The sequence below is a fragment of the Budorcas taxicolor genome, chromosome 13 (genome assembly GCF_023091745.1).
Source record: "Budorcas taxicolor isolate Tak-1 chromosome 13, Takin1.1, whole genome shotgun sequence".
Taxonomy (NCBI): Eukaryota; Metazoa; Chordata; class Mammalia; order Artiodactyla; family Bovidae; genus Budorcas; species Budorcas taxicolor.
The window spans coordinates 64,508,308-64,535,758 of record NC_068922.1 but is presented as its reverse complement, the minus strand read 5'-3'; the positions used below and the strand labels follow the sequence as shown (position 1 = coordinate 64,535,758).

The window sequence follows — 27,451 nt, the reverse complement described above, 5'->3', positions numbered from 1 at the left end:
TTCCCTTTTAGTGTCTCACCAAGAGTTTTGTTTAAATGTGGGCTTCTTAACACTGATATATTGCCCATAAAAATATACCTGAAATCCATTGGTTATATGTTGTTTTGTTTTCCCCTATATGAACTTCAGGCTAAAAACATTGAAAATATAACATTTCAAATTAGCAAATGAAAAAATCTTAATTGCAATCAAAGACATAATACTTTATTTTATAACAGGTATTTCTACCCATGAGAAACTGAGATATGAATATTATGTAGTAGTGGATATAGTCTATCCTTGGTGACATTGAACCTTAATAACAAAACTGCTCTGCTAAAATTCTAGGTTGGTTTTTCCTCAGTTGCTACATCATTTGCATATATATATAGTTTTGGTCTGTGCATATTTGAGTAAATTTCTCTGTCATTTTAAAGAAAAATAAGCTTCTACAAGCCTTTTGTTGATACACTAATTGTATCCTTAAGGAAATATTTTGAAAGTCCTTAGAAATTCTTGTTCCTTCAGCGCTGAGTTGGTCTTCAGACCTACAGTTCATAAAAATTTACTTTTCATTTTTAGATTTCTTTTTTTGAAGACATAATGTACATACAGTAAAATATACAAATCTTCAGTATACAGCTCATGAATAAATTAAAATCACTCAGATTAAGATTCTATGAGAATTCTTGGTGTTTTGGGGAATAGTAAACAGTTGATCCTTTTACTATATTTTATATTGATTAGAAACTCTTATTTAAAAAGAGTTGCTGTGTTTATTGTTGTTCAGTTGCTAAGTTGTGTCCAACTCTTTGTGACCCCATGGACTGTAGCACATAAGACTCCTCTGCTGCTGCTAAGTCGCTTCAGTTGCGTCCTACTCTGTGCAAACCCAGCGACAGCAGCCCACCAGGCTCCCCCGTCCCTGGGATTCTCCAGGCAAGAACACTGGAGTGGGTTGCCATTTCCTTCTCCAGTGCATGAAAGTGAAAAGTGAAAGTGAAGTCGCTCAGTCGTGTCCAACTGTTCGCAACCCCATGGACTGCAGCCTACCAGGCTCCTCCATCCATGGGATTTTCCAGGCAAGAGTACTGGGGTGGGGTGCCATTGCCTTCTCCAAAGACTCCTCTGTCCTCCACTATCTCCTGGAGTTTGCTCAAATTCATGTCTGTTGAGTCAGTAATACTATCTAACTGTCTCATTCTCTGTCACCCCCTTCTCCTTTTGCCTGCAGTCTTTCCCAGCATCAGGGTCTTTTCCAATGAGTCACCTCTTTGCATCAAGTGGCAAGAGTATTGGAGCTTCAGCTTTAGCTTCAGCAACAGTCCTTCCGATGAATATTCAGTGTTGATTTTCTTTAGGATTGACTGGTTTGATCTTCTTGCTGTCCAAGGGACTCTCAAGAGTCTTCTCCAGCACCACAATTCTTCAGCACTCAGCCTTCTTTATGGTCCAACTCTCACACCCATACTTAACTGCTCTCCATATCTTTGACTATATGGCCCTTTGTCGGCAAAGTGATGTCTCTGCTTTTTAGTACACTGTCTAGGTTTGTCGTAGCTTTCCTTCCAAGGAGCAAGTGTCTTTTAATTTCATGACTGTGGTCACCATGCACAGTGATTTTGGAGCCCAAGAAAATAAAATCTGTCACTGCTTCCACTTTTTCCCCTTCTGTTTGTCATGAAGTGATGGAACCAGATGCCATGATCTTAAGTTTTTTGAAAGTTGAGTTTCAAGCCGGCTTTTTCACTCTCCTCTTTCACCCTCATCAAGAGGCTGTTTAGTTCCTCTTCACTTTCTACCATTACCGTGGTATCATCTGCGTATATGAGGTTGTTGATATTTCTTCCAGCAGTCTTGATTCCAGCTGGTGATTCATCCAGCCAGGCATTTCACATGTACTCTTCATGGAAGTTAAATAAGCAAGGCGACAGTATACAGCCTTGACGTACTCCTTTCCCACTGTTGTTCCATGTCTGGTTCTAACTGTTGCTTCTTGACCTGCATACAGATTTTTCAGGAGACAGGTAAGATGGTCTGGTACTCCCATCTCTTTAAGAATTTCCCACAGTTTGTGTGATCCACACAGTCAGAGGCTTTAGTGCAGTCAGTGAAGCCAGAAGTAAATGTTTTTCTGGAATTCCCTTGCTTTCTGCATGATCCAGCAAATTTATAAACATAGTATTCTGTTAGGATCAGCAAACTATAAAACTAGGGAAAATACAGGAAAAAATGACCCCCTCTTTCAGGGTAAAAAAAAGACTTAAGGAATAGATAATAGTGCTTCTGAGGGAAAGATCAAATGATTGAGGGTTTTGTTTGATTTTGGTCAGGAGAATGGGTATTTTTTTAATATAAAGGGTTTCAGATCATAAATAGTTAATGTGGATGGTTCTGAACTATGGTTTAGAGGCTCAAATGTGGTAAAATGGGTTTGAATTAAAGGATATATTTCCTCTAAATATTAGAAAAATCTTTTTTACATTTTGATGCTAAAATCATAAAATCTAGAATTTTTTGAAGTCCGAATGTCTTGATTTAATAAAATAAAGCTATCTATATTGTTTAGCTATTAAATTTGCCTAGAGACAGGTTTGGACCCATCCTTCTAGTTGAAAAGTATAAAATTCTGTGACCCACATCTAATGGTACCAGAACATTCACTTGGTCATGTCTTGAGTTTGTTTTATTCTCTTTGTCTAGAAAATTAAGATTGCAGCCCTTCGCATGTATACTAGCTGTGTGGAGAAAACTGACTTCGAGGAATTCTTTTTAAGTAAGTTACTGTTTTTGAAAGTTCTGAGAAGGAAAAATGAATCTACTGTTCATTTTTATGTTTGTGTCTTGTTCAGATAGTTGTCTTTTTTAAAGTAATAGTGAAACAGGTTTTCTTGCACAGGATATATAATAAAAGCTTCCTATTTTTCTCCTAATAGAATAAACAGAGGCCAAAAGAACCTTATAAATAAGATGTTTTATTTGGGAAAAATAAAGCATTTGGGGGAAAAAAAAAGTAAAAATTTGTCCAGTACTTCAACATTATCATCCCCTTTGTCCACATATGCATGTTTTACATAAGAGTATTTAGAGTAAACATACCGCTTTACATTCTGTATGTTTTACTTAGCAGTTTTGAGATGAACTTTTAGCCAGTGATTCCTCTTTTATTTCTAGTTTATAATTGTTTTAGTTAATCCTGGAATATGCCTCATGATTTTTCTTCTTTCTGTAAAAGGACTGTTGGGTCAAAAGGTACATATAATTTTATTATTTTTATCCCATTGATAAATTGCTTTCTAAACCAGTAGATAATCATCACTAGCAGTTGATTGTATCAATACAATACTCATTTTGTTGCTGTAAACTGTTGTAGTTATAAACAAGTCATTTAAAGCAGATACTTATAAAGTCATTGGGAAAGTTTAAACTGTTTCCAGCTCCACAGATTTTGGAAGGAAATGTGTGCTGTGTACCTCTTGTGGTAATAGCCATTATCCTCAAAGCAAAAAACACTTAACTATATGTTCTTGATATTTTTCATGGACAGCAAATAATTAATATATAATTATGTTAACAACAATGAAGAAAGAGATGCAGCTTTATTTACTGTTTTTTAAAATTAGGTGCAAGTTGTTTTGTTGAGTTTACTTTCAGCAGATATTATATTAGAAACTTAAAATACTATGCTGAGTTGTAATCCTAATTTAGTATCTGCTTTCCATTTCCTATTTACTCATAGTGAAGAAAGAAAACCTTCCTGCTGCTTTTTCACCTCTAGCAATTTTTTATTTTAGGAGAAACTAGTCTGAAAGGAGAAAATATTCTTTCTCTACATGATGAAGAAACTGTTAATTTTAGAAGCTGGATTTTTCTTAAGTAGTTTGAGTCTGTGTGCTAAAGTATTTTTCTTTAGATCTTTTTAAAACTTCCTCCTAGACATCTATTCAATATTAAACATCTCATAAACTTTATTTTGAAAGGATGTTTACTAGCTGTCTTTGTTTAGCTAATCCTTATTAAATATTCTTGAGTTAATATTATAATGTTAAATAATGAGACTATTATTACATACTTAATGTATCATGTTTCAATTTATAATCTGTTGTAGACTACTTATAAAAATAGAAGTTTATTAAAATGAGTATCCATTACATTTTAATAATTCACACTTAAATGCTTTTACGTTTGTTTTCTTTTGGAGTTATAAAACCTTGCAAGACTGGAGGGCTTATATTCTTATTTTAATTTTTATTTTGTTTTCAGAAACAATTGAAACTTAAAGAGGCTAAGTGATTTACCCAAAGTTGCTTACTACTCAAGCCTTGATCCTATGTCATCTGGCTTAAAATCCAGGAATTTTTCTGCTATAACTTATTGCCTGTGAATGAATATAATTGCAAGATAGAATTATAGTCCATTTTAACATTTTGTTTTATAATTCTTTGTATTTTATAATTTTTAATTGAGAACTACCTCCATGATGTGTTCTATTAATTTTGTGAGCTGCTGTTTATATATTATTAAAATGTGTACACCCTAACTTTACCCTTCGAATTAATTTTCTGGGGAGGCAGTACATTTTTCAGTGATAGCACTGTTACTTCAGGTTTTCTGAGACTCACTTTGAGAATTACCTTTTAGACTTATGTTCATTTGTATTATGCTCCATTGTAGTCCATTTTTGACATTTGTGGTTAAATTTCAGAATCAGACCAAAGTGGTTCCAAATTGTGGCCAGTGAGTACAAAGGGAGAAAATCTGAAGAGTACCACTTAGAGGCAGACAAAGAGTATTTATAAAGTAATGAGATTGACTTTCTTGCATTTTGGATTCTAAAGAGTAGGCCAGACAAGTTTGGGGTAAAAGAAGAGAACGCGCGTGTGTGTGTGTGTGTGTGTGTGTGTGTGTGTGTGGTGAAAGAAGAGAACGTGTGTGTGTGTGTGTGTGTGTGTGTGTGGTAAAAGAAGAGAACGTGTGTGTATGTGTGTGTGTGTGTGTGGTAAAAGAAGAGAACATGTGTGTGTGTGGTAAAAGAAGAGAACGTGTGTGTGTGTGTGTCTTGTCTGTGTGTGTGTGTGTCTGTGTTGCTTCCCAGGATTACATCTGTAAAGTGGATATTGCTCCCTTGGATTTTTGGTATTTTAGGGCTTTACTTTTAGAGTCTTTACTTTACTTTACTTTTAGAGCCTTAGGTAGTGGTAGGTGTCATTTTCACTCTTCCAACAAAAGTGAGGCCAGTTGTATGTCATGAAGGTTGAGTTCTTTACTCAGTAAATGTATGCCTGTCAGCCTCTCGGACAAGTCCTCATAAAATGCCAAAGCTACAAATACTCTGTCATGTCAGAGCCAAAGTGTTCAGAGGTGTTGATCTAGAGGCCTAGATGCTGAGGATTCTGACTGGGGAGATACCTTAATAGTCCACTGTTGTTTCCAAGATGTTCTGATGATGTCACTGTGGCATGAATGAGTGTACCCTCTGTGAGCAGGCAGTGTTTGCTAACTGGAGTTTTGGAGATCAGTTCCATTATAAAGAGCTCTTTTGGGGCAGAGGTGGTCAGTCAGTCAGTAAAGCTTGTGTTTAAAACCACACTGTTGTCTGCACACTGCTTTGTTTATAGCCCTAAGAGCCCTGTACCTTGGAGAGGAGATTCCTTAATGAGTCGATTTTGAGTTAATAAAATTGAGGTTCTACCTTTATCTCTTTCTGCTGCTAATACTCAGCTATCAAATATATCAATTTTGTATAAGTTTGTGATGTCTTTTTTTTTTAACTTGAAGAAAAAAAGATTGAGGTTCATCATCAATAGATGAAATCTTAATGAGTTTTTTCAAAGATAGTTTAAACACTACTGTTTAAACAATTCACTAAAAAACAATAGTGAATGTGTGCTGTGCTTAGTTGCTCAGTTGTGTCTGACTCTTTGCGACCCCACGGACTGTAGCCCATCAGGCTCCTCTGTCCATGGGGATTCTCCAGGCAAGAATACTAGAGTGGGTTGCCATGCCCTCCTCTGGTGATCTTCCCTACCCAGGGATTGAACCTAGGTTTCCCTCAGTGCAGGTGGATTCCTTACCAACTGAGCCATCAGGGAACTCTGGTGAATTCACAAAATTCAAAAAATGTTCACAAAAGTGAACGTTTATTGAGTACCTATTAAACATTAACCACTTTGTTAAATATTCTATAGGCCTTATCTCATTTATTCCTCACAAAAACCCTCAAAGGTAGGTTCTCGTATTCTCCCATTTTTATAGAGAAGAAAACAGGTACTGACAGGTAACTTTGCCCAGAGTCACATAGCAAGAAAGAAGTAGAGTTAAGGTTTTGAATCAGGATGTCTGACCCCAGTGTCTTCATTAAACATGCAACTATGTTAGTCCTGCTGCCTCATAACAATAATGAATTAATTTAATTTTCTCAACTGACGTTGAGGAAAAAAGTATCTAGCCTCACATAATAGTGCACTGAATGTATACTGGAGCTAAGTGTGATTATGGGAAGACCTTGTGATCATGGGAAGACCTATAGCAGGTTTTAACTTTGAAGTGCTTAAAGACATTTCGTAAAGCTAAAGAATCTGCTGTTTGTTGAGTTGCTCACAAACTTTCAGTGGTCTTGTTTTTCAGGGCTTTAGCCCGTGCTTTTCTGTTCTGACCCCAGTGGGTACAGGGAGTCAGTCATATGCCAGCTCTTTTCCCATCCTCAGCTCTGAGCTGTCCCCCAGAGGGAAAATTGTGACCCAAGTCCAGTTGCTGGCCTGTCTGTCTGTCTGCGCTTTCCAGCTCAAGAACTGATTCCCTCTTTGAGAAAATTGGAAAGGCTCCTGGAGGCTGCTGAGAAGCTTTGATGTAGAGGTAGCAATTGAACAGATTGTCCTTTAGAAGCAGCCAAATTTCATTTTCCAGATTGAAAGACAGACTTCCAAGAAAACTTTTCTTTTTAATGTTTTGTTCTAGCATCCAAAAAAGACCCAACTTCAGATCCGGGCTCGAGAGTTTCTCATGGCTATTCTTGTTCTAGGTGGAGGATGGTTGGCCCACTCTCAGATGGCATGTGTCTTAATAGCTGAATGACTGGCCAGGCCAGCCTTCACCTCCCTCCTGCCGGGCTCCAAGAGGAAGTCCACTTGACAGCTGCTGGGCACCTCCCAGTAAGCTCACCAGAGTATTTTGGTGTCAGTTTGTGACAGACCTGGACTTAAACGCTATCCTAGCCACTAGCTTGTTAATATTGTGGCTGCCCACAAGTTCCTTAGCTCTTTGGAGCCCGTTTCCTCATCTCTAGAATGAGGCTTCTAATGCCTTCCTTCAGGGTTGAAGTGAGGATTAAGTGAGATAATATACTGACATGACCAACAGTGGGCTTGGCAGGAAGTTTGAACCCTTAGTGAATGTTAGTTTCTGATCCTAATATTAGGCCGTTAGCGATTAGGCCATAGTATATGGAATCAAGCAGATCTAAATTTGATCCCAGATGTCTGATTTCACGGCTGTGTGACCTTGGGCAGTTGTCACGATCTCTCCATCAGTTTTCTCACCTGTCAAATGGGGATAATATCAATACCTACCTCATAGGAATGTTGGAAGGGTTCATTGAGCTAATGTGTGTACCTTTGATTGAGTCTGGCACATACATAGTAAGCCCAGAATGAATTCTAGCTCTTCATTATTCTTGACGTTGTTAGTGTGCCTCACTAACAGAGCAGGGGTCCTGCTCTGTGTTTTCTATCTTAGTGGCCCCTGTTTGTGATCATTTAGTTCATAGTATACTTCATTGTTTGCTGAAGGGCAGAAGATACTACTTCTTTCTTGAGTCATTAATCCAAGGGACAGAATCAGATTCCCACTGATTCTCTTTTTATCTTCTTGTTCCACCATTTCTCCCCATCATGTAATAAGGAGGACATATTCACTGGGGGGCCCTTCACCAAGCCAGAGGCATTTCTTAAGGATCTGAGAATTGAGAGGCTTGGATATCTAAGCACTGACCTGATTTTTGGTATCTTAAACCAAGGAGAAGTCCTGCCTGGTTTATCATTCCTGGGGGTGGTGAACGGCGTTTTGTTAGATATCATCTGCTTTCTATTCAACTGCAGTTCCCTAGAGCTCTCCTTCTTTCTCCCAGTCATTTATTTTGGTTGCATCATTTAGTGTACTCATGTTTGTAGCACACTGGGTTACCTTAAAGAAATAAAACAGGAAAGGAATACAAGAAGAACTTAATTTCTTGGCAGAGCTCAAGTAAAAAAAAAAAGAAAAAACCTTATACATGGGACTTCCCTAGTAGTCCAGTGGTTAAGAATCCACCTTGCAGTGCAGGGGATGTGGGTTTGAACCCTGGTCAGGGAATGAAGATCCCACATGCCAAGGAGCTTAACTAAGCCCACGTACTGCAGCTATTGAGTCCTCACACAGCTAGAGAGTCTGCGCGCCACAGTGAAAGATACTGAATGACGCAAGGGAGATCCCATGTGCCGCACCTGTGATGCAAGGAAGCCAAATACATTAACACATTTTTTAAAGAATATGTTAAAAAAAAAAAAAAAAAAGCCTATACTTAAGTGGGGGTAGGCAAGTGGTGTCTGCCTAGCTTTCCAAAAGAATTGAGACCAGGAAGGGAAAATAACATTGACTCATATGGAAGTTAGAAGGAATTACAGATTGTCCAGGCTGCACAATACAAAGTGAGAAAACTGAGGCCCAGAGAAGTGATTTTCCAAAGGTCATGCAGCAGGGTGGTGATGGGGCTGGAACTAGGGGCTCAGTTGTCTGACTACATTCAATGTTCTTTCAACCCATAGGCTTACCTTGTGGTTCCATTGGCCTTCTCTCAGAGAGTGCTGTGACTGCCGTATATTTTGATTGAACAAATCCCTACCAATATTTCAAACAGAGTCCATATTCCTCTTCTAAACCCTCACATATTTATACTTCATTATTATTTTCTAGGGTGTCAGATGCCTGATACATTCAATTCATGGTTTCTTATAACTCTGCTTCATGTCTGGTAAGTGAGAAATTTAAGTGAAGTTACCATATATATATATAAATTTTTTTTTTTTTTAACACTGCAGACTTGTTAAGGTATAGCCTTCAGTAGAGCTGATTATATGAAATGGCAGTTGTTCAGGCATTAAAAACTGTTCCTTTCATTTTAATAGCTGGTGTCTTATGGCACATTTTTTATTAAAGGTCAAAGCATAGTCCCAGAAAGAAACTAATATTTGTAGGAGTTTCTCAAAGAACACCTAATCCAGTGAACAATGCTATCAGTATCTCTAAGAGACCCTATGGGCTTGGGTGGAAAGTTCTTTCCCTTGGCTGTTTTAGGAAAGTTCACATTTACGTAAAAGTGGTTTGAATTGTGAGCATCCGTGGTCATTTTCATTGCTGGTCATCAGAAACCTATAACAAATTATAGCACTGACATTTACGCCTGTACCTCTAAAATGTGCATACAGGTTAGATTCATGCCAGGTTTGTTGCATGTAAAAATATTTAACACCTTAAACAGTATATTTTTTCTTCAGCTGCAAATTACGTAGCCAAAAAAAATCAGTTTTTCATCTAACGTTACACAGTATTAAAGGTCAGAAGGATATAGGAGAGGCGTTGGAAGTGGGGGCTGGGGAATGTATTTATTGAACTGCCAGATCTTGGGAAAGTAAATTCTGGAGAACTAGTTTACTACTTTGACCATAGTGAGCATCTGAGGAACGTGGGGAATGGTTGCCTTGTCAAAAGGACCCTTGTTTGAGGCTGAGCTTTGCATCACAGGACTGACTGCTATATAAAGACTTTTTGGTTTTGATCACCTCTGAAATATTTCTTCTGAACTCGCATAGTCAGTGAGATTGGCTCAGGGGTCTAAGGTGGCAGTTTATGTTGTTTTTTCCTAAACCAGTAGTTTATTGAGTGTACACTGTGTCCTGGGCAGTCAATAAGCTATGTCAGGAAGCTCCCAGTCTAGTCAGGGAGATAAGACGTGCGTAATAGTTGGTTATAAATCGGAATGGCCAAGTTCTGTAATAAATCTGAGTAAGTAGTGCCTGTGGGATCACAGAAGAGGCAGCAACTCTCAAAACCCTTACCTGGCTTTTGAAATGTGCCGTGTCTTAGTCAGGTAGCTGCGAAGGCAGACTACCTTCGGTCTGAATGGTGAAGGTTAGGAGAAGTTTGGGGGGGGAAGCTGGATGTACTGAGAGGAAAACAACTTTTTCAAGAGGAGGGCACTGCAGAGGTGGCCCTGGGGAATTACCCACTGCAAAGGTGGGAGGGTTGAGAGGAGGCTAGGCTGTTCCCAGAGGAGCTCAAAGATAATATTCAAAGCCAGTATGAAAGACTCTTTCTTGCCCAATAGCCAGAGGTATCAGCATGTTAGAGGGAGTGGATGGCAAAATAAAAAATATAATCCTTGTGACCACATCCCAAGGTCAGTACCTGACTAATAGCAGCTGGGGCAACCTTGTAACTACTTGTAGTTCTTTCAAGTTAGCCATGATTTCCAAATGTGCCTGCTGAGTCCCCCTTGCTGAGATTGATTTAATTTCTCAGAGGCGTGGGGAGTACCATCACCAGGTAAGGAGGGGGAGGGAGGCTTGTCTACACTTGGTCTCTCTTCCATCCTTCGTCCTTGGTTCTGATGATCTGCAGCTTTGTTGAGATCAATCAGTAGCTTTTCAGTTTGAATCAGCAAACTCTGTGTTAAGGACTGGCAGGCACTGGAGAGAAGGATGTGACACGGTGTGCACCTTCAAGAAACTTAGTTGAGTGGAAAGCAGCCCAGCACAATTGCCTGTAATGGATGACGATGAAAGAAGTGCTGTGTCCAAGGCACACACAGGTACTGTGAAAGGACACGAAGGTGTGACTGAGTCCACATTTGGTGGATGAGGGGAGTATTGGGTAAAGAGTTGCTGTGTGGTAGAGGTGACATCGGAGAAGGCAATGGCACCCCACTCCAGTACTCTTGCCTGGAAAATCCCATGGATGGAGGAGCCTGGTAGGCTGCAGTCCATGGGGTCGCTAAGAGTCAGACATGACTGAGCAACTTCACTTTGACTTTTCACTTTCACGCATTAGAGAAGGAAATGGCAACCCACTCTAGTATTCTTGCCTGGAGAATCCCAGGGACGGGGGAGCCTGGTGGGCTGCCGTCTATAGGGTCACACAGAGTCGGACACGACTGAAGCGACTTAGCAGCAGCAGCAGCAGAGGTGACATATGAGATGCACCTTGAAGGGTGAGTAGCATTTCTGTCAGAGAAAGGAAGGCAGTCTTAAGTTGTGGGAGTGTTAGGGGCAAGACATAGAACATGTACAAGAACATGGAGCATTTGAGGGCAGCCACGTTGTCTGTAGCATCTAGGAATGTAGTGGAAAAGGGTCACCAGAAGAGTAGTTTAGGATCCAGTGTGCTATGATCCAAGAAGAATTAGGGGAAACTCTCTTCTAAGGATTAGGGTTCTTAGAGGAAGTAAGGGATTCACCCAAGGACTGCGGGAAAGCTGTGTTCTTCTAGTCCTGTTCTGTTAGCTTGAAACTCTAGGAGGTTAACTAAGGGGTCACCAAGTCCAGTGTTACCAGGCTCAGTGGACTTGCTGGGGATGGGTAGGATTCAAATACCTCCTGTGAGTGGTACTGTGAGGGAGAAGTGGGGAGGCTTAGAAAGCAGTCATAAAAATAGAAAGAATTCCCCACTTCCGAAAAAGCCCCCACAAACACTAGAATACTCTCGCTTAAGTTCCCGAGGGTGATGATGCCCTGTTGGCCCTCAGAATAGGGACAGGATTTCCCATATCCTGTTAGTTCCCTGGAGGAGGTGTTGATGTCCCCCTTATCCATTCTGCTTTCCCTAGGTCCCCAATTTTTGTGTGTATTGGGATTTAGGACTGGGAACCCTTCAGTTCCCAGATAGCCCTTATCAGTTGTGTTTTCTTGTAACATGCAGCTGTGGTGACTATGTGTCCTTTGTCTCTGCTGAACAAGGTTAGTATTCACTACAGCTGCTGAAAAAATGCTGGCAGAGGTTGCTGGGGGTGCTTTCTAGCATCTCCACACGGACTTGATAAAAACAGGCTTCCTCCTCTGTTCCCTGTCTGGGGCAGTGGTGTTGAGATCCATTCAGGTGCCCACGCCAGAAACCTGGAAGGCCACCTTTTCCCTCATTCCCTTTATCTGGTCAGGCACCAGTCACTCACCTCAACCTCTTTTGACCATGACCCATAGTAACAAATGTATTTTACCTTGTAGTCCAGAACAAATAGATATATGATGCAAAAATTTTATAAAACTTATCCTTACAGCATGAATAATCTCTGGTATTTTCTGTTTCATTTGAATTCATTTAAAACAGAAATGTAAGATATCACCCACTAATTGATTTCACTGAATTACAAGCAACAGGTATTTGGACTTCAACTTCTCTCTTCCTGTGCCATAGATCTTCTCAATACAGATTGGAGTCTCACACACACACACACACCCTCCTTAGTATTTTCTGTTGTTCTTGGGATGCAGTGTGTTTCCTAGCATGGCATTCATAGTCCACCAAATACGCTACCTTTACCACACTCATCTGGTGCCATTCTAGGTATCACTACCACCACACTCCCTCTCCTGCAAGAAAAAATAAGTAGAAATGTTTATGTATGATAGAAATATCAAGTCTTCTGCACAAACCTTTCTTCTGCCTAGAAAGCCCTTCTTCCTCTCCACCTGACAAACTCCAGTTTTTCATTCAATAGCCAACAGAGATCATCTCTTCTTTGAAGCCTTCCCTTCCCTTCAAAGGCAGAGTTAGTTCCTCTTCTGAGTTCCCTTAAGTCTTTTGGACACCTCTATTATAGCACTTATCACATGACATTTTTAAATTTTATCATAATACTGTCTATCTTCTTTGTGGATGGTGCATTTATTGAGAGCAAGAATTAGTTTTATTATTCTTTTGGAAAAATGAGATACTTTTTTCCCTCAGTCCCATATCTTACTTGAGTTCACATTGATGGATGTTGATTAAATAATCTGTGGCCCGAAATCTCTCTTGGCTCCTGTGGCAATTGGAAGGGTCCTGGCCACTGCCTCTTGGTCATATGAGAGAGACAAAGCTCTGCTCCTACTTAAGTTTCCCTGGGTGGTGAGATGTATATAGATGGGATTCATCTTAGTGTTCAAAGTATTAATAGATTTGTAGAGACCCTGATTTTAAAATTTGTCATGAAACCCTACCAGTACTCCATAGATACAGAAATTTATTTTAGAAAAGGAAATGGGGAATTCGCTGATGGTTCAATGGTTAGGACTCAAGCCTTCCACTGCAGGGTCCCCCAGTTCAATCCCTGGTCAGGGAACTAAGATCCTGCAAGCCAAAAAAAAAAGAAGTGGAACAAATAAAATTAGAATATGCCTAGGATGGAGGTGGGGTGGAGAGGAAAATACAGACTGTATTTTTTTAAATTATCAAAGTCAGGTATATCATAGATATAGTAACTATTAGGTCCTTTACAGTATTGTTTTAAAATTTATTTACATATATTGTCTCACACATTTTTATAGCTACTTTATTCCTATTACATATGAGGGCTCAGAGACAGAAAAGTCAGAGAGCTTGCCCACAGAACTAATTAGTACATGGTAGAGAGGAAATTCAAATATGGGTCTAACTCAGAGTGTTAAGTTCCTTTCCTCACTGGTAACTGAAACTATCAAAGTAGCTAATTAAATAATTATGACTAATTAGTACTAGTAATATTTAATATTAATTAATACTATTTATAGGGGCTTCCCCAATAGCTCAGTTGGTAAAGAATCCACCTTCAGTGCAGGAGACCCGGGTTCAATTCCTGGGTTGGGAAAATCCGCTGGGGAAGGGATAGGCTACCCACTCCAGTATTCTTTGGCTTCCCTTGTGGCTCAGCTGGTAAAGAATCTGCCTGCAGTGCAGGAAACCTGGGTTCGATCCCTGGGCTGGGAAGATCCCCTGGAGAAGGGAAAGGCTACCCACTCTAGTATTCTGGCCTAGAGAATTCCAGGGTCGCAGAGTTGGACACGACTGAGTGACTTGACTAATACTATTTATAACTGATATAGGTATTTGCTTATTCTTTTTTAAAGACTGTTCTTTTATTATTTATTTTAATTTTATTTGTTTTCTTGGCTGCATGACATGTGCGATGGTTCCTTGGCCAAGGCTTGTACCTATTATACTCCCTGCATTGGAAGCACAGTCTTAACCACTGGACCACCAGGGCAGTCCCAGTACCTGCTTATCCTTAAATATAAATCCGTAAAATTACAGCATTTATTTTCTAATTGAACCTACTATATGCAGCAGATTTATTCCCTGCCTTCATGGGGCTAAGGGTGTGGGAGAGACACTTTAAACAAATCATTAATAAAATAGAACTGGGATGGATGCTGGGGAGTCGGTGATAGGGCTCTGTGGAAGAAGAGGGATCCAGAATTTAGTTGGAGGTGGGTGGGTCACTCAGGGAGGGCTTTGTTGAAGAGATGGCATTTAAACTGACAACCTGAATGAGGAGTGGAAGTTAGCAAGTCAAAGAGTGAATGAAAAGCCTTTACAGGCAGAAGGGCCTCATTGTTTTAAATCATCTTCCCAGGAGAGCCCTTTTCACAGATGAGGTTTTATGCTCATCCACAGTGTATGAATAGATAAAAGGACCGCTGCTCCGAGTTGAAGAAGTGCGAATGGTGTGCTCACTTCAGGTGTTCGCCACATGGCCAGCGGTAGGGGACTCTTATGTAGGTCCATAGAAACTCAGAGCACAGTTTAAAAACCACAGATCTAGTCCAGCTTCCTCTTTTCACAAATGGGGAGATATTTTGGCCGTTTTAAAGGATTTGTCATAGGCTTCTTTATCATTAATGGAAGATTTGAGACTCAGATCCAAAACTGACTGTGTGAATTGCTCTTTGTGCAACACTATGCTTCCTGTCTGCGTGTCCCCTTTTGGTAGTCATGGGATGGGAGTCTCTTGTCCTGAATTTGAGCTGCACAGCACTGACCACCAACTCTCTGAAATTGTGTTTCTTAGCACTCACTATCTGTGTCCTGAGAGAGGCAACAAGTAAACCTGGGAATCGTATAGGGTGCCAGGTGCTGTGTTTGATAGGATCTGTTTGTTGATAGACATTCCGATCTTATGGGAGCTTGGGGCAGTGGGGCAGCCTGGGATAGTCAAGGAGCCTTCTGGGGTCTAGACCTAAAGGACATGGAGTCTTGAGAAATTATTAGGAGAGGAAGAATTAATTGTAAGATGTTCCAAGTGAGAAAGAAAGATGAGAGGATGGTCACTAGAGGGAGAAAGCAGGAAGAAGAGGGGAAGCATTTTGTTATTTGTTTTTTATTTTAAGATGGGGGAATACTGGAAAATTTTTATAAGCCTAAGGGAAGAAGCCTCTGGGAAAGAAGAGAAAGAAGTAAAGTGTGGAGGTGGAACGGGTTGGAAAACAGACTAGTTCCAGTCTCAGTCCAGCCAGAGAACTGCCCTGGCAGGCACTCCTGGCCTTTGCAAGAGGGCTCTTTAAAACCACCACAGCAGTTTTGATGTAGCTGTAGGGCTTTCGAGCTCATACTGGATTCCAGCAGCTCCAGACCTGCTATATATGGTGAGCCCTGGCCATGTGCACATCCTCTCTCTGCCTCCCCCAGCCAAAGTCACTCTGTTCAAACACCCACACATGTAGCTTTGTGCCCAAAGGAAAGGCCTAGGCAGCATCATTTTACCAACATTGCATAATCTCCGCACATTGGTACCTGCTATCCAGGAGCTTGTTCTTTACAGTGGATCTGACAGGCAGGCCGCAGGCCAGGTGTAGCTCTTAGAGGAGGTTCTCTGTCAGGTGAGATGGCTTCAGGAAATGCCTCGCCCCACTTGTCTGTCTGCCCACAGACTGTCGTCTGGCCCTCATGCTCCCCACATAAAGGGCAGGCTTGGTGGGGAGGGAATTTAGGAAACCAGGTGGAGATAGCCATACATACAGCCCCAGGAAAGGGCCAGCATGCCAGCTCGCTAATAAATAAACTCATTCATTAGCGCACTGCGGAGGCTTGAGTGTGGCCATGTAAGCCCTGTTTTCTTGGCCTCGACTGGTGGCGGAGTCGGGGAGACAGGCTACGTGAAGGTCCCTTTGGGATTCCTTCCTAGCAGCCAGAGTGACAAACCCACCCAAGTGCCCACTAATCTTCATTGAATTCAAAATCAGATCCTCTTTGAGCAGCTTATAAACTACCATGAGGGAGAAACAAGGCCAAAACACAACTGGCATTGTCAGGAGGCCCAAACAGAGCAAGCAAGACAGGATGCTAGAGCTGCCAGGACATGGCAGGAGGTCAGCGTCAGGAATAACAAGAATTCTTCCCTCCCAGATTAGGCAGAGGAGGAAAGTGTGGCGAGGAAACCCTCCTTCCTTTGAACTCTCCAGGCAGTGCTGTTGTCTTCCTCTGGGTCTGATCTAGCAGGAGGGGGCCCTTGGAGCTGTGCTGTCCCAGGCTGTGGGAGCAGTTAGCACTGACTCTGCCCTGGGAGGCACTGTGGCTGGAGGGAGCAACAGAGAGCTCAGGCCTCACTCCAGCTCCCCTCTCCTCCACTGAGCAACCTGAAGTTTCACCTCCTCAGAGTGTCAGTTTTCTTTCCTGGGAGATGGGGACAGTTATACTAGGTATATGGCCAGTTATACTAGGTACATTGTGAGACAGTGAATGCAAAGGTATCTTATAGTGACAAGTCTCAGAGGACTTAATAAATGGTAATAATCATCATTACTATTTGCCATAAGGCAAAATTTACATCTTAGCTCTTTATATTTTGAGACTCACTAGTGAGTGAGGTCCACCCCACCACCCCGTCTTTTTGACTTAGTGAACAAACAACAACAACCCATCTTTTAGAGATATTAGAGAACCATCAGACTAGGGTTTGCACACTTTTTTTTTTCCTTTACTTTGCTAGCTGGATTATTTGCCTTCCTTATATGTAAAAGAGATCAGTATTATTTATGAGGCACTGGAATCACTGAGAGACAAGGATAGTACTGTGAAGCTTAAAACCTCAATAATAAATTGTGGGTTTAAGAACATCATCAAACTTGGGAGGGGCAACTGGAATCGCTCCTAAACAGAGTAGTTTATGCATAGATTAAGTCTTTACTCAGAGTTAGGTACTTTGTAAATACTTGTTGAATGAATGATTAAATTATTTAACACAGGAATATAAAGATTACGAGATTGTTTCTTTTTAAAAAGTTTTTTTTTTAAAGAATTTTTTTAAAAGACTAATTTGGGGGGCAGTTTTAGATTTGAGCGAAATACTGTCGCTTTTTAAAGTGTCTATTGCATTTCTTAAGGGCAATTTTTACTATGTTTTAGCGTTGAAGTCTCCCCTCCCCCTCCAGAACGGCTCTGAAATTATGACGTTTAATCAGTAGCAAAATGTAATTTGACCTGTCAACATTTAAGCTTTATTATAAGGAATGCATCCATGATATAAATTGAAGTAAAGCTGTCCTGATCTTTTATTTAAATCTACTATTCTCAATTGTAGAATAGTTGACTTAATGACTCGAACATTACTGTTGTATAGGCAGAGCCTATGACGTGTGTTGGCTTTGTTTGGTAGTGGGTACCATGACCATCAAATCTTTTTTTGTTCTTGTTTACCATTTTGAACTTATTTTACTTATTTTCTTCTTACCTTCCGACAAACTTTAACCTCTTTAATCATTCAGGAGGTCCTGATAACTGTATTTTGCTAGGCTGTCTTTTAACTTGCACTGGGTAGCTATACCTTCCTTGTTGAACTGCTGTTGTGTTTGTTCTAAATACATTTTTAGGTTCTTTTAGGCTGCCAGGAGTTCCTGTTTGCGTTGTAGGTATGTTTGCCTCGGGTTAGCGGAGAAGACGATGGCACCCCACTCTAGTACTCTTGCCTGGAAAATCCCATGGATGGAGGAGCCTGGTAGGCTGCAGTCCATGGGGTCGCTAGAGTCAGACACAACCGAGCAACTTCACTTTCACTTTTCACTTTCATGCATTGGAGAAGGAAATGGCAACCCCCTCCAGTGTTCTTGCCTGGAGAATCCCAGGGACGGGGGAGCCTGGTGGGCTGCCGTCTATGGGGTCGCACAGAGTCGGACACGACTGAAGCGACTTAGCAGCAGCAGCAGCAGCCAGTCTTTCCCCTTTTGGTGTTTTATTTCTAATATGATGCTAGTTTTGAAACTTAAATTATTGCCCTTGTGAGGATTAAATGAAAAACAGAGGAAATGGATTCTGGAAGGTTTGTTCTAATCATTAAAGAGGCAGAAAAACAGTGTAACTCTGGGATCAGATAATCAGGGTTCAGATCTTAGTTTTGACAATTAGTTTTGTAACTCTGGGCAAGTTACTTTTCTCTAAGACTCAGTTTCCTCAGCTATTAAGTGGGGACAGAAGAATACCAGTCTCTTATTACAGTTGTTACAAGGATTAAATGAAAGAATGTATCTGAATCACTTAGCACAGTGCATGGCATATGCTGATGTTAGCTCTCTTAATTATAGCATTTGTCCATTTTTGCCGTTAAAGGATTTTTTTTTTTTTTGCTTTCTTCCTATTTCTTAGTCATATTAGAATAGGAAAAAGTTGCCAGATAAACTGAATTCAGCCTAGATCAGATGTTAGCCTGATAATTGCTGAGTAAATGACCACAGCACTATTATCCTAATGAGTTTCACTGGGATAACTGTAGTGTCTATGGATGAAACATAGAGTTGGAGTTGAGATATTTTCACCTCTATCCTTCTGTAACAGATTGTTTTTTCAATATAAGAAAAGTATGTATAGAATGCTATCACTATGGAAAATGGAGAGAAAAGGGAAGCTACTATTTGTGTAAAAAGAGTACATATACATATAAGCTTGTGTGTGTATAGATTACAGCTGGAAGGTTTCTTAAGAAGATGCTAACTTTGGTTGCCTTAGTTGGAAAGGAACTTGGTGGTTAGGAGATGTAGGTTGGGACGGAACTTATGTTTGTTTGTTTTTAACATGTGCATGTATTATCTATTCAAAACAGTTACTAAACAAAGAAAGGAGTAGATTGAATGTGTAAGCTTCAAGGTTAAGTGTCCTAAGAATTGACCTTCATCTTGGTCTGGACATTCCAGGCAGCTGACTTGTCTAAGTTGTGGGCCCCAGCCTTCAACTGTGCTTTTTCCTTGAAGAGGACAAACACAAGAGTTCTTCATAACAAGACAACTTTTCTGTCCTTAACTATCTAGAGAATTTGGTTCACAAATTCAGGGCAAAAATAAGTTGCACCTTTAGTTAGCTGAATTTGGTGATGGTAGGTGAATGGACAGCCCTGTGGATTAGAATCTTATTTTCCCAGTAGAACTCATGGTTATTTTCAGCACGTTTCCTGTTGATGAGAAGACTGCTTGTTTTATTTTTGTAACTATAAGTGCTGAAATTTACTGTAGAACTTTATATTTTATAGTGTTTTCAAATTTTCCTCAATTGTCTGCTGAACTAATTAGGTTCAGTGTTTTAGGAGTAATTAGAATTTGCCCTTCTTCCATTTAGCGTGCTTGAATCTATATTTTTTAAACTCTTAGTTACCAGCAAAATTAGGTGGAAGTGGCAGCAAACTTTGCTGTTGCATTTCTCTCAAAAGGCAGGTATACATTTGGCTGAAATTTCTACGTCAGACTGTTGTGAATACCATAGTTCTCCTGAAGTAAACATTCTTGTCATTTTCCAGGCTTGGAAAGAAAGGGTTTCCAGCTGGGAAGAAAGGGTTAACTTCTGAGAGACTCATCTGTTCTTAAAGCCAAGGTGCTAATCTTACTATGCCCCTTCTTCCTGAAAAACACTCAGTGGCTCTCCTTTGTCTACTTGGTAAAGCCCAGACTGTTTAGCCTGACATTTCAAAGCCCTTCATGACCTTTCTGGCATATTTTTCTGTTTCCTATACTTGTCCCTCCACAAAATTTAGGTATTGTTTCCTTACAAGTGCTGAGCTTCCCATGGCCCTGATTTTGCTCATAATGTTCTACCTGCTAGAAATGATCTTATTAATCTTTTACCTGTCCAACTTCAGCTCACCTTTCCAAGCCCCAGGTGCAGAGTTTCATTTTCTTTTTTCTTTTTTTTAACTTTTTATTTTGTATTGGGATATAGCTGATTAACAATGTTGTGGTAGTTTCAGGTGAACAGCAAAAGGACTCAGCCATGCCTATACATGTATCCATTCCCCCCCAGCCTCCCCTCCCATTCAGGCTGCCACATAACATTGAGCAGAGTTCCATGTACTATACAGTAGGTCCTTGTTGGTTATCCATTTTAAATATAGCAATGTGTACATGTCCATCCTATACTCCCTAACTATCCCTTCTCTCCATCTCTCCCCCCAGCAACCATAAGTTCCTTCTCTAAGTCTGTGAGTCTCTTTCTGTTGTGTAAGTTCATTTGTATCATCTTTTTAGATTCTACATATAAGGAATGCCATACAGTGTTTCTCTTCCTCTGTCTAACTGACTTCAGTTAGTATGACAGTCTCTAGGTCCATCCCTGTTGGTGCAAATGGCATTATTTCACTCTTTTTAATGGTTGAGTAATATTCATATATATATATATATATATATATATATATATATATATATATATTTATACACCACATCTTCTTTAACCATTCCTTTGTCAATGGACATTTAGGTTACTTCCATGTCTTGGCTATTGTAAACAATGCTGCAACGAATATACAGTGTTTCATTTTCCATGATGTTTTCTCTGACCCCACTTAGCCAAAAGTAATCCTCTCACAGCCTTGTGTTTCTTTTATGACACTTACTAAGTTCTTTCTTAGAGCTCTTGATCCTTGGAAGCTGGGCTCTTGTTAACCATCACTTTAATCTCCACACAGTAGAAACTCAGTTTATGTTCACTGAGTGAATTAAATGTCAACCAGCATCTTGAAAGCATCTTTAATTTGCTTTACTTTTTCAACCCAGATAACAATTTGACTGTTATCTGTAAAGGCTATAGAACAAACTGCTCTGGAACAAAATCCACTTCACTCCGTGTTGATACAGTTAGTAAGTTTATGATCTGAGAAAATCTGTGCCTTTTAAACCTCAGAGGGCAGGTGTATTAACAAACTACAGAATTTTCATATAAATGAATTCCATTACCTCACTATTGCTGTTGATGAATTGGCCTCTGACAACACTTAAGCATCAAAACACATAGCGTCTTTTCAGGTGGAGAGGCTGACATGAGAGATTTGGTTAACTTTAAGAAAAATCTTATGAAAAAAGGACTGTTGAACTTTCCCTGGTTTGTTTCTGCCTTGGAATATACTCTATATCATATAAAGTGGCCACATCTTTTTCCGTGACCTGTTTCTGTTGTCACAAAATGTTACTTTTTATGCGCTTAACAGGGTCCTGAGGTTATAAATTTAGAATCACAGCATCAGCAAATCCCAAGGTCGCAAGGGACTTTAAAGATCATGTAGTCAGCCTTCTTGTCAGATAGATAGCCAAGTTGTGAATTCTCTACTTTTTGAGGTCATCCGTTCTGTTATTTGAATCTTCAGAAACTCTCCTGTTAGAAAGTTTTTATTTCCAGCATTCAATGTTGAGTAATTCTTTCTCCTTCTGTGACCTACCCATGGGTTCTGATTCTACCTTTTGGACAGTCTAATCACTTTTCTGTAATATTTAAGGCAACTGTCCTATTTTTCTCCAGGTGAAATATCTTCTGATCTTTCTTTGCTTCCTTGTGTCTCTTAAAATATAATGTTCAAAACTGTGGACATATTCCAAGTGGAGTCTGACCTCTGCTGAACAAAAATCTCACTTTGTACATGAAGATATTATATTTGCATTACTGTATCTAAAAATCACATTAATTGCAGTGGGCAACCTTATCCTCTTGACTTCCCTTGAATGTATACTGTCATCATAAGCCTGTAAGGCTTTCTCATACCCAGATAGGAGTGACACACCTATCCTGTACCTCTACAGCTGTTTTTTTAGGCCCAACTGCAGGATCTTAGATTTATCCTTATTAGAGTCAACCCATTGAAAGAGTCTATTAAGTACTTTTGGTTCATGCTTAGGTCATCTGACATATTAGTCTTCCTGCCCCACTTCTTGCAACCTACAAATCTGATAAGTTTGTTTTCTCTTCTCCATCTTAGTCATTCATGGAGATGTTGAGGCAGGCCAGGATGGAATCATTCCATTGGACCATACTATTGGTGCTGCTGCTGCTGCTGCTGCTGCTAAGTCGCTTCAGTCGTGTTGTGCAACCCCATAGATGGCAGGTTTCCCCGTCCCTGGGATTCTCCAGGCAGGAACACTGGAGTGGGTTGTCATTTCCTTCTCCAATGCATGAAAGTGAAAAGTGAAAGTGACGTCGCTCAGTCATGTCTGACTCTAGCGACCCCATGGACTGCAGCCTACCAGGCTTCTCCATCCATGGGATTTTCCAGGCAAAAGTACTGGAGTGGGGTGCCATTGCCTTATCCATACTATTGCTAGTAGGTTTAAATGGGCATTAATTGTGTATGGAGATAGGATTGTCAGTTTAGATCAAATACTCCATAATTGTAATAGAAATTGTCTTTTAGGTAAGTAGTCTTATTGTAGCTGCTTAGTTATGTTTAACAAGAGATAATAGAACTATATATGGTCATAAGAGTGAGATTAGGAACTAGCTTGGAAAGTTAGTGACCCTGCTTATATTCTTATATATGATTAAATATAATATTACATTTATTCATTAATAAAACATAATTCTTACATTCTTGGGGCTTCCCTGGTGTCTCAGACAGTAAAGAATCTGCCTGCAATGTGGGAGACCCAAGTTCGATTCCTGGGTCAGGAAGATCCATTGGAGAGGGGCATAGCAACCCACTGCAGTGTTCTTGCCTAAAGAATTCCATGGACAGAGGAGCCTGGTGGGCCACAGTTCATGGGGTCAGAAAGAGTTGGACATGACTGAGCTACTGATGCTTTCTTTCTTCTATTCTTACGTAAGGTATTAAGCAGAGAACATTCTGGACTGATGAGAGGCAATGTGGTATAGGGGAAAGAGCCCTAAACTTGGCCCTGAAAAGTTTTATTCATTTATTTATTCAGCAAATATATATTGTGTGCATACTATACTTAAGCCTTAGATATACAGTGATTTAAAAAAAAAAACCAACTGAGACTTTGTGTTTGCCATCAATGGAATGTACATTCAGATGGGGAAACAGTTTGATAATTATACAGATGAAATCATAATACTTTCTGTGATCTATCTTCTAGACAAGTACTCTCCAACAGAAATACAAGTTACATACTCAACTTAAAAGTTTCTAGTAGCTCCATTTTAAAAAGTGAAAAGAAAAAAATGAAACTAATTTTAATAATGGGTTTTCTTTAACTCAGTATACCTGATATTTCAACATGTAAGCAATATAAAAAATTTGAGATATTTATATTCTTTTTTCTTGAACTAAATCATTGAAATCTTAAACTTATACCACATCTCAGTTTGAACTAGCCTGTTGAAAGTGCTCAATAGCCGTGTGTAGCTAGTGGCCTTCATATTGGACAGCAAAATACTATCCCCACCTTTATAGACTGCTCTATGGTATTGGGAAAATCACTTTCCTTATTTAGAACTCCTGTTTTCATCAGTAGAATGAAGGATTAAGACTTACCTTTAAACAGCTAAAAGTGGTCCTTTTCATGTATGAGGGAGTCATCCAAGGTGCTATAATAATCTATGTCTTCATGAGTGGTACTTACATGGGTATATATGTAAAGATTCATCAAGCTGTATACTTAAGATACCTATACTTTTCAGTATCCATGTTATCGCTCAATAAAAGTTTTTTTAAAAAATCACTTCTAATTATTTTGATTCTGGGCCCTTCAGTAAAATTTCTCAGATGAACTGATCTTCAGTAGAAACATGTGATATGAAAAATGCCAGCAGCCAGTGACTCTTTATGTCTTCTTCTCACCAGGATGTGTCTAGTCCGAATGAAGCAGGAAGGCCGGAGTGGGAAATACATGTGTCGTATCATCGTTCATTTTATGTGGGAGGATGTTGAGCAGCGTGGCAGAATCATGGGGGTAAGTGACTACTATCAGGTTCTTGTCTTGGAAAACTCCATTGAGCTACTGCCTGACTTGAGTTGAAGTTCTGATGTCAAGTGGTAATTCAACTCTACTCACTTTTGCCTCTGTGGCTTCTGACAAGCTCTGGATGCTTTCTGTGTTTGCACACGTTATCATGGTTTGTCAGTGTGAGGACATCCTGTGTTCAGAGATGGGATTATTAAAAAGCAAATCATGGTGATAGGAGGGATGGATTTGGTGAATAGATGAAATCAAATGATAATCCAGTTTTAGGATACTGTACCTGTGATACCAGTTCATTGTTCAGTTCACAGTTAGTTTGGATAGAAAGATCCTGACTAGGGGCCGGCACTATCCTCAGGAACTTAAAAACAAGCTCCTTGATCGCTGACAACCTAGAGTACTTTGGCAAGGTATGTACTGAAAAGGTCCATTAGTATATTTAATAACCTGGGAAAGGAGAACCTATGTATATATAACATAGAATATGATGACAATAGAAAGCCAGAACCAAAACATTAGAATACAATAGATTATATAAGTACCAATCTCTTCCTTTGTGTATATTATGTATTTTGTGTATCTACACCATGTTTTAATAGATCGTAGTTCCTATGGTTTTTCCCATGTCATTGCCTCACAACTTGGGAGTATCTAAAGCCAGACCATCAGACAGGGTCATGCAATGGGGTGACCTGGTTTCTTTCATTACAGAGGAGAGTTCTGCGGTTTTGTGTGTATGTATTTTATTATATATGGTATCATTCTCTGTGTACTTACTTGCAACTTTCTTTTTTTTAAACTGAACAATGTGTCTTGGAGATCTTTGCATGCTGCATGGGATTTAAGTGGGAGATCTCCCTTTTTTCATTTTTATCTACTGTAATTATTTTCACACACTTCCTATGTTATTGTCTAGTGGTATCATGTGCTAAATCTATGTGTAAAATTGTAGTCTTTGAGACTAAATGATGGAAATGATGGTTTCCTTTGGAGAATTTGGATTGAGGGTATTTTAAGATTCTCTTGTCTTTGAAGGAATTGGGTATACAGAAAGCACAGGAGACATGGGTTCACCTTTAGAGAGCTTCATTGACACTATATCTGGGAAAACAGACCATCAGCATTTCTACTCGTTCTAAAAAGATGATAGTATATTTCACAGTTTCCGCTGCTGTCGTCATCAGCATCCAGGGGAGTCCTTATCCCCCTGTCTTTGTAAGGTACTGTTTGCTTCATGTTTCTCACTGTCATGCCTTACTGCTGTTTAGCTGCCCAGAGTGGGATCAACAGCCTTTAAGCTATTCATCCTGCTGAGTGTTCCACATTCCTACAAGTACTTACTAGCCAACTCTGTGGCAGTACACAGTGGACATACCGTAGTGCTGGTGGTCTCAAATCATCCCTTTTAAGGACGACCAGTGATACCCCCCTGGCCAGCTAAAGTCTCTGACGACTGCCATGCAGTTACACAGTAGTTAGTCTGTTTTCTTATCACTGTTGACTAAACTCTTCTGGGAGTTGAACCACTGGAACCATGTGTGCCATAGCTGCCCCCAGCTTGAATAGCCTTATGAGCCATAGATTGCTGACTCCTAGACCACAGGAACCTTTTATTCTACCCAACTTCTACCCCCAATTTGAATTTCTTTTTGGATCTACATATAAATGGGGCTTCCCTGATGGCTTAGCGGGCTAAGAATCCACCTGCAATGCCTGAAAAATCCCATGGACGGAGGAGTCACAAAGAGTCAGACACGACTGAACAGCTAAGCACGCATGCACACACACATATATTTATCTCCATCACAATTTTCAGCACTTTGAACCTTCTCCCATGTTACTTTATAATATCCCTTCTACTTGACTGTATGCTTCATAAAGGCAGGAAACCTATCTTATCCACAGTTTTTTGTTTACACAGTGAACAGTGGTTGAATAAATACTTGTTGGATGAATTAATAAATTGAAATTTATTCTGAAATTGTTTTAAAGCCAACTTATTTGTCAGATAGATCATACTTGGTTTGTTAGTCTGGTTCAATTGTCGTCTGTGCAGTACTGCAGGAATTAGCCTTTCCTTTTTTTCCACCCCCCATTTTATCCAACCATTTTTTGTCTGAATTGTTCCAGATATTATGCTGTCTTAGAGAGAAGTGTGTTAGATCAGGATTTCTCAAACTTTAATGTACCTGTAGCTTACCTGGGGATCCTGTTAAAATACAGATTCTGATTCAGTAGGTTTGGGGGGAGGCAGAGAGTCTTTTTGCTTTTCTAGAAATCTTCAAGGTGATGGCAGTAGCACTGGTAGGGCAGGATGGGGAAGGAGCAAGCACACTTTGAATAGCAGGGTTTTAGATGATCCATAATGCTCCCCAAGTATAGACTGTTAAATTTGTCTTCATGAGAGAATTGCCAAGCTCCAGTTTAGTTACAAAGACTATAAAAGATGATGATTGAAACATAATGGAGACTTGAAAGAGTTGGGGAATTACTATTTTTGTATTTCCATTATAACTGATTTGCTCCTCCCTTTCCAATGTCATGCTATAAATAGACACCCTTTATACAGGCAAGACAATTATATATTAGCCAATTCTAAGTTGTGAGTGTGTGTGTGTGTAGAGGGGACCTCAGTCTTTGGTGTGTGTATGGCCTAAAGAAATGGGAAGATTAGGCTGGACAAGAATGGTATGTGGCTGGAGAAAAGTAGCAGGCAGAGGGAGCCAGTCTGGCCTGGTTCTGACCCTGGCTGGCAAATCTTTTCTCCTCCCCTTACTTCAGTTTCTTGGTTTAAAAAAAAAAACTTGGGGGGCGGGGCAGGTGGCTACGTGGTTTCCAAGTTTCTTTTCCAAGCTTTGAAAATCTATGATGTGAAGGTGGTAATTTGCAAATCTATTTCTGTGTTATTTGGCATCTTTAAGAAAACTCATATGAAAAGTAGAATTTATAAGACTGATCAATGTAGTGGTGATTTTTCTTCTGCCAAAGAATTCTTAGAACCATTACATTACTTGAGTGGACTGGTATAAGGAAGATTGAGAATGTGAATTAATGACACATTAGAAATCTGGGTCAAGAAATCCTTTGAATTAGAGTTCCAGTCTCATTTGGTGGGAAAATTTTCACTTTCCAAAAATTTGCTTTTTACCAGCTGTTTAGGAGCCCAACTATTGTGAAAAATAAGGCAGCCTCATATATCATCAGTGAAGCTGGTATATAAAAAGCAAGTGTTAAATTTGAGGTTACAAAAATCACATCAATAATTCAGAGAGTTCTCACTTTTAAAAAAACATTATTTGGGATTTAAACATATAAATTAGCTGTGGAAATAA

General features: G+C 39.8%; 1 protein-coding gene across 3 annotated transcripts in view; it reads left to right on the top strand.

Annotated features, from left to right (window-relative positions):
- LOC128058200 (ubiquinol-cytochrome-c reductase complex assembly factor 1) overlaps positions 1-27,451 on the top strand; it is a 96,704-nt gene that overhangs the window by 29,549 nt on the left and 39,704 nt on the right. For all 3 annotated transcript variants that reach the window (XM_052650583.1, XM_052650585.1, XM_052650584.1), the window contains 3 exons: positions 2,683-2,755; positions 8,929-8,986; positions 24,002-24,110. In XM_052650583.1, the coding sequence (XP_052506543.1) occupies positions 2,683-2,755; positions 8,929-8,986; positions 24,002-24,110 (240 nt within the window). The remainder of the gene's footprint in view (positions 1-2,682; positions 2,756-8,928; positions 8,987-24,001; positions 24,111-27,451) is intronic.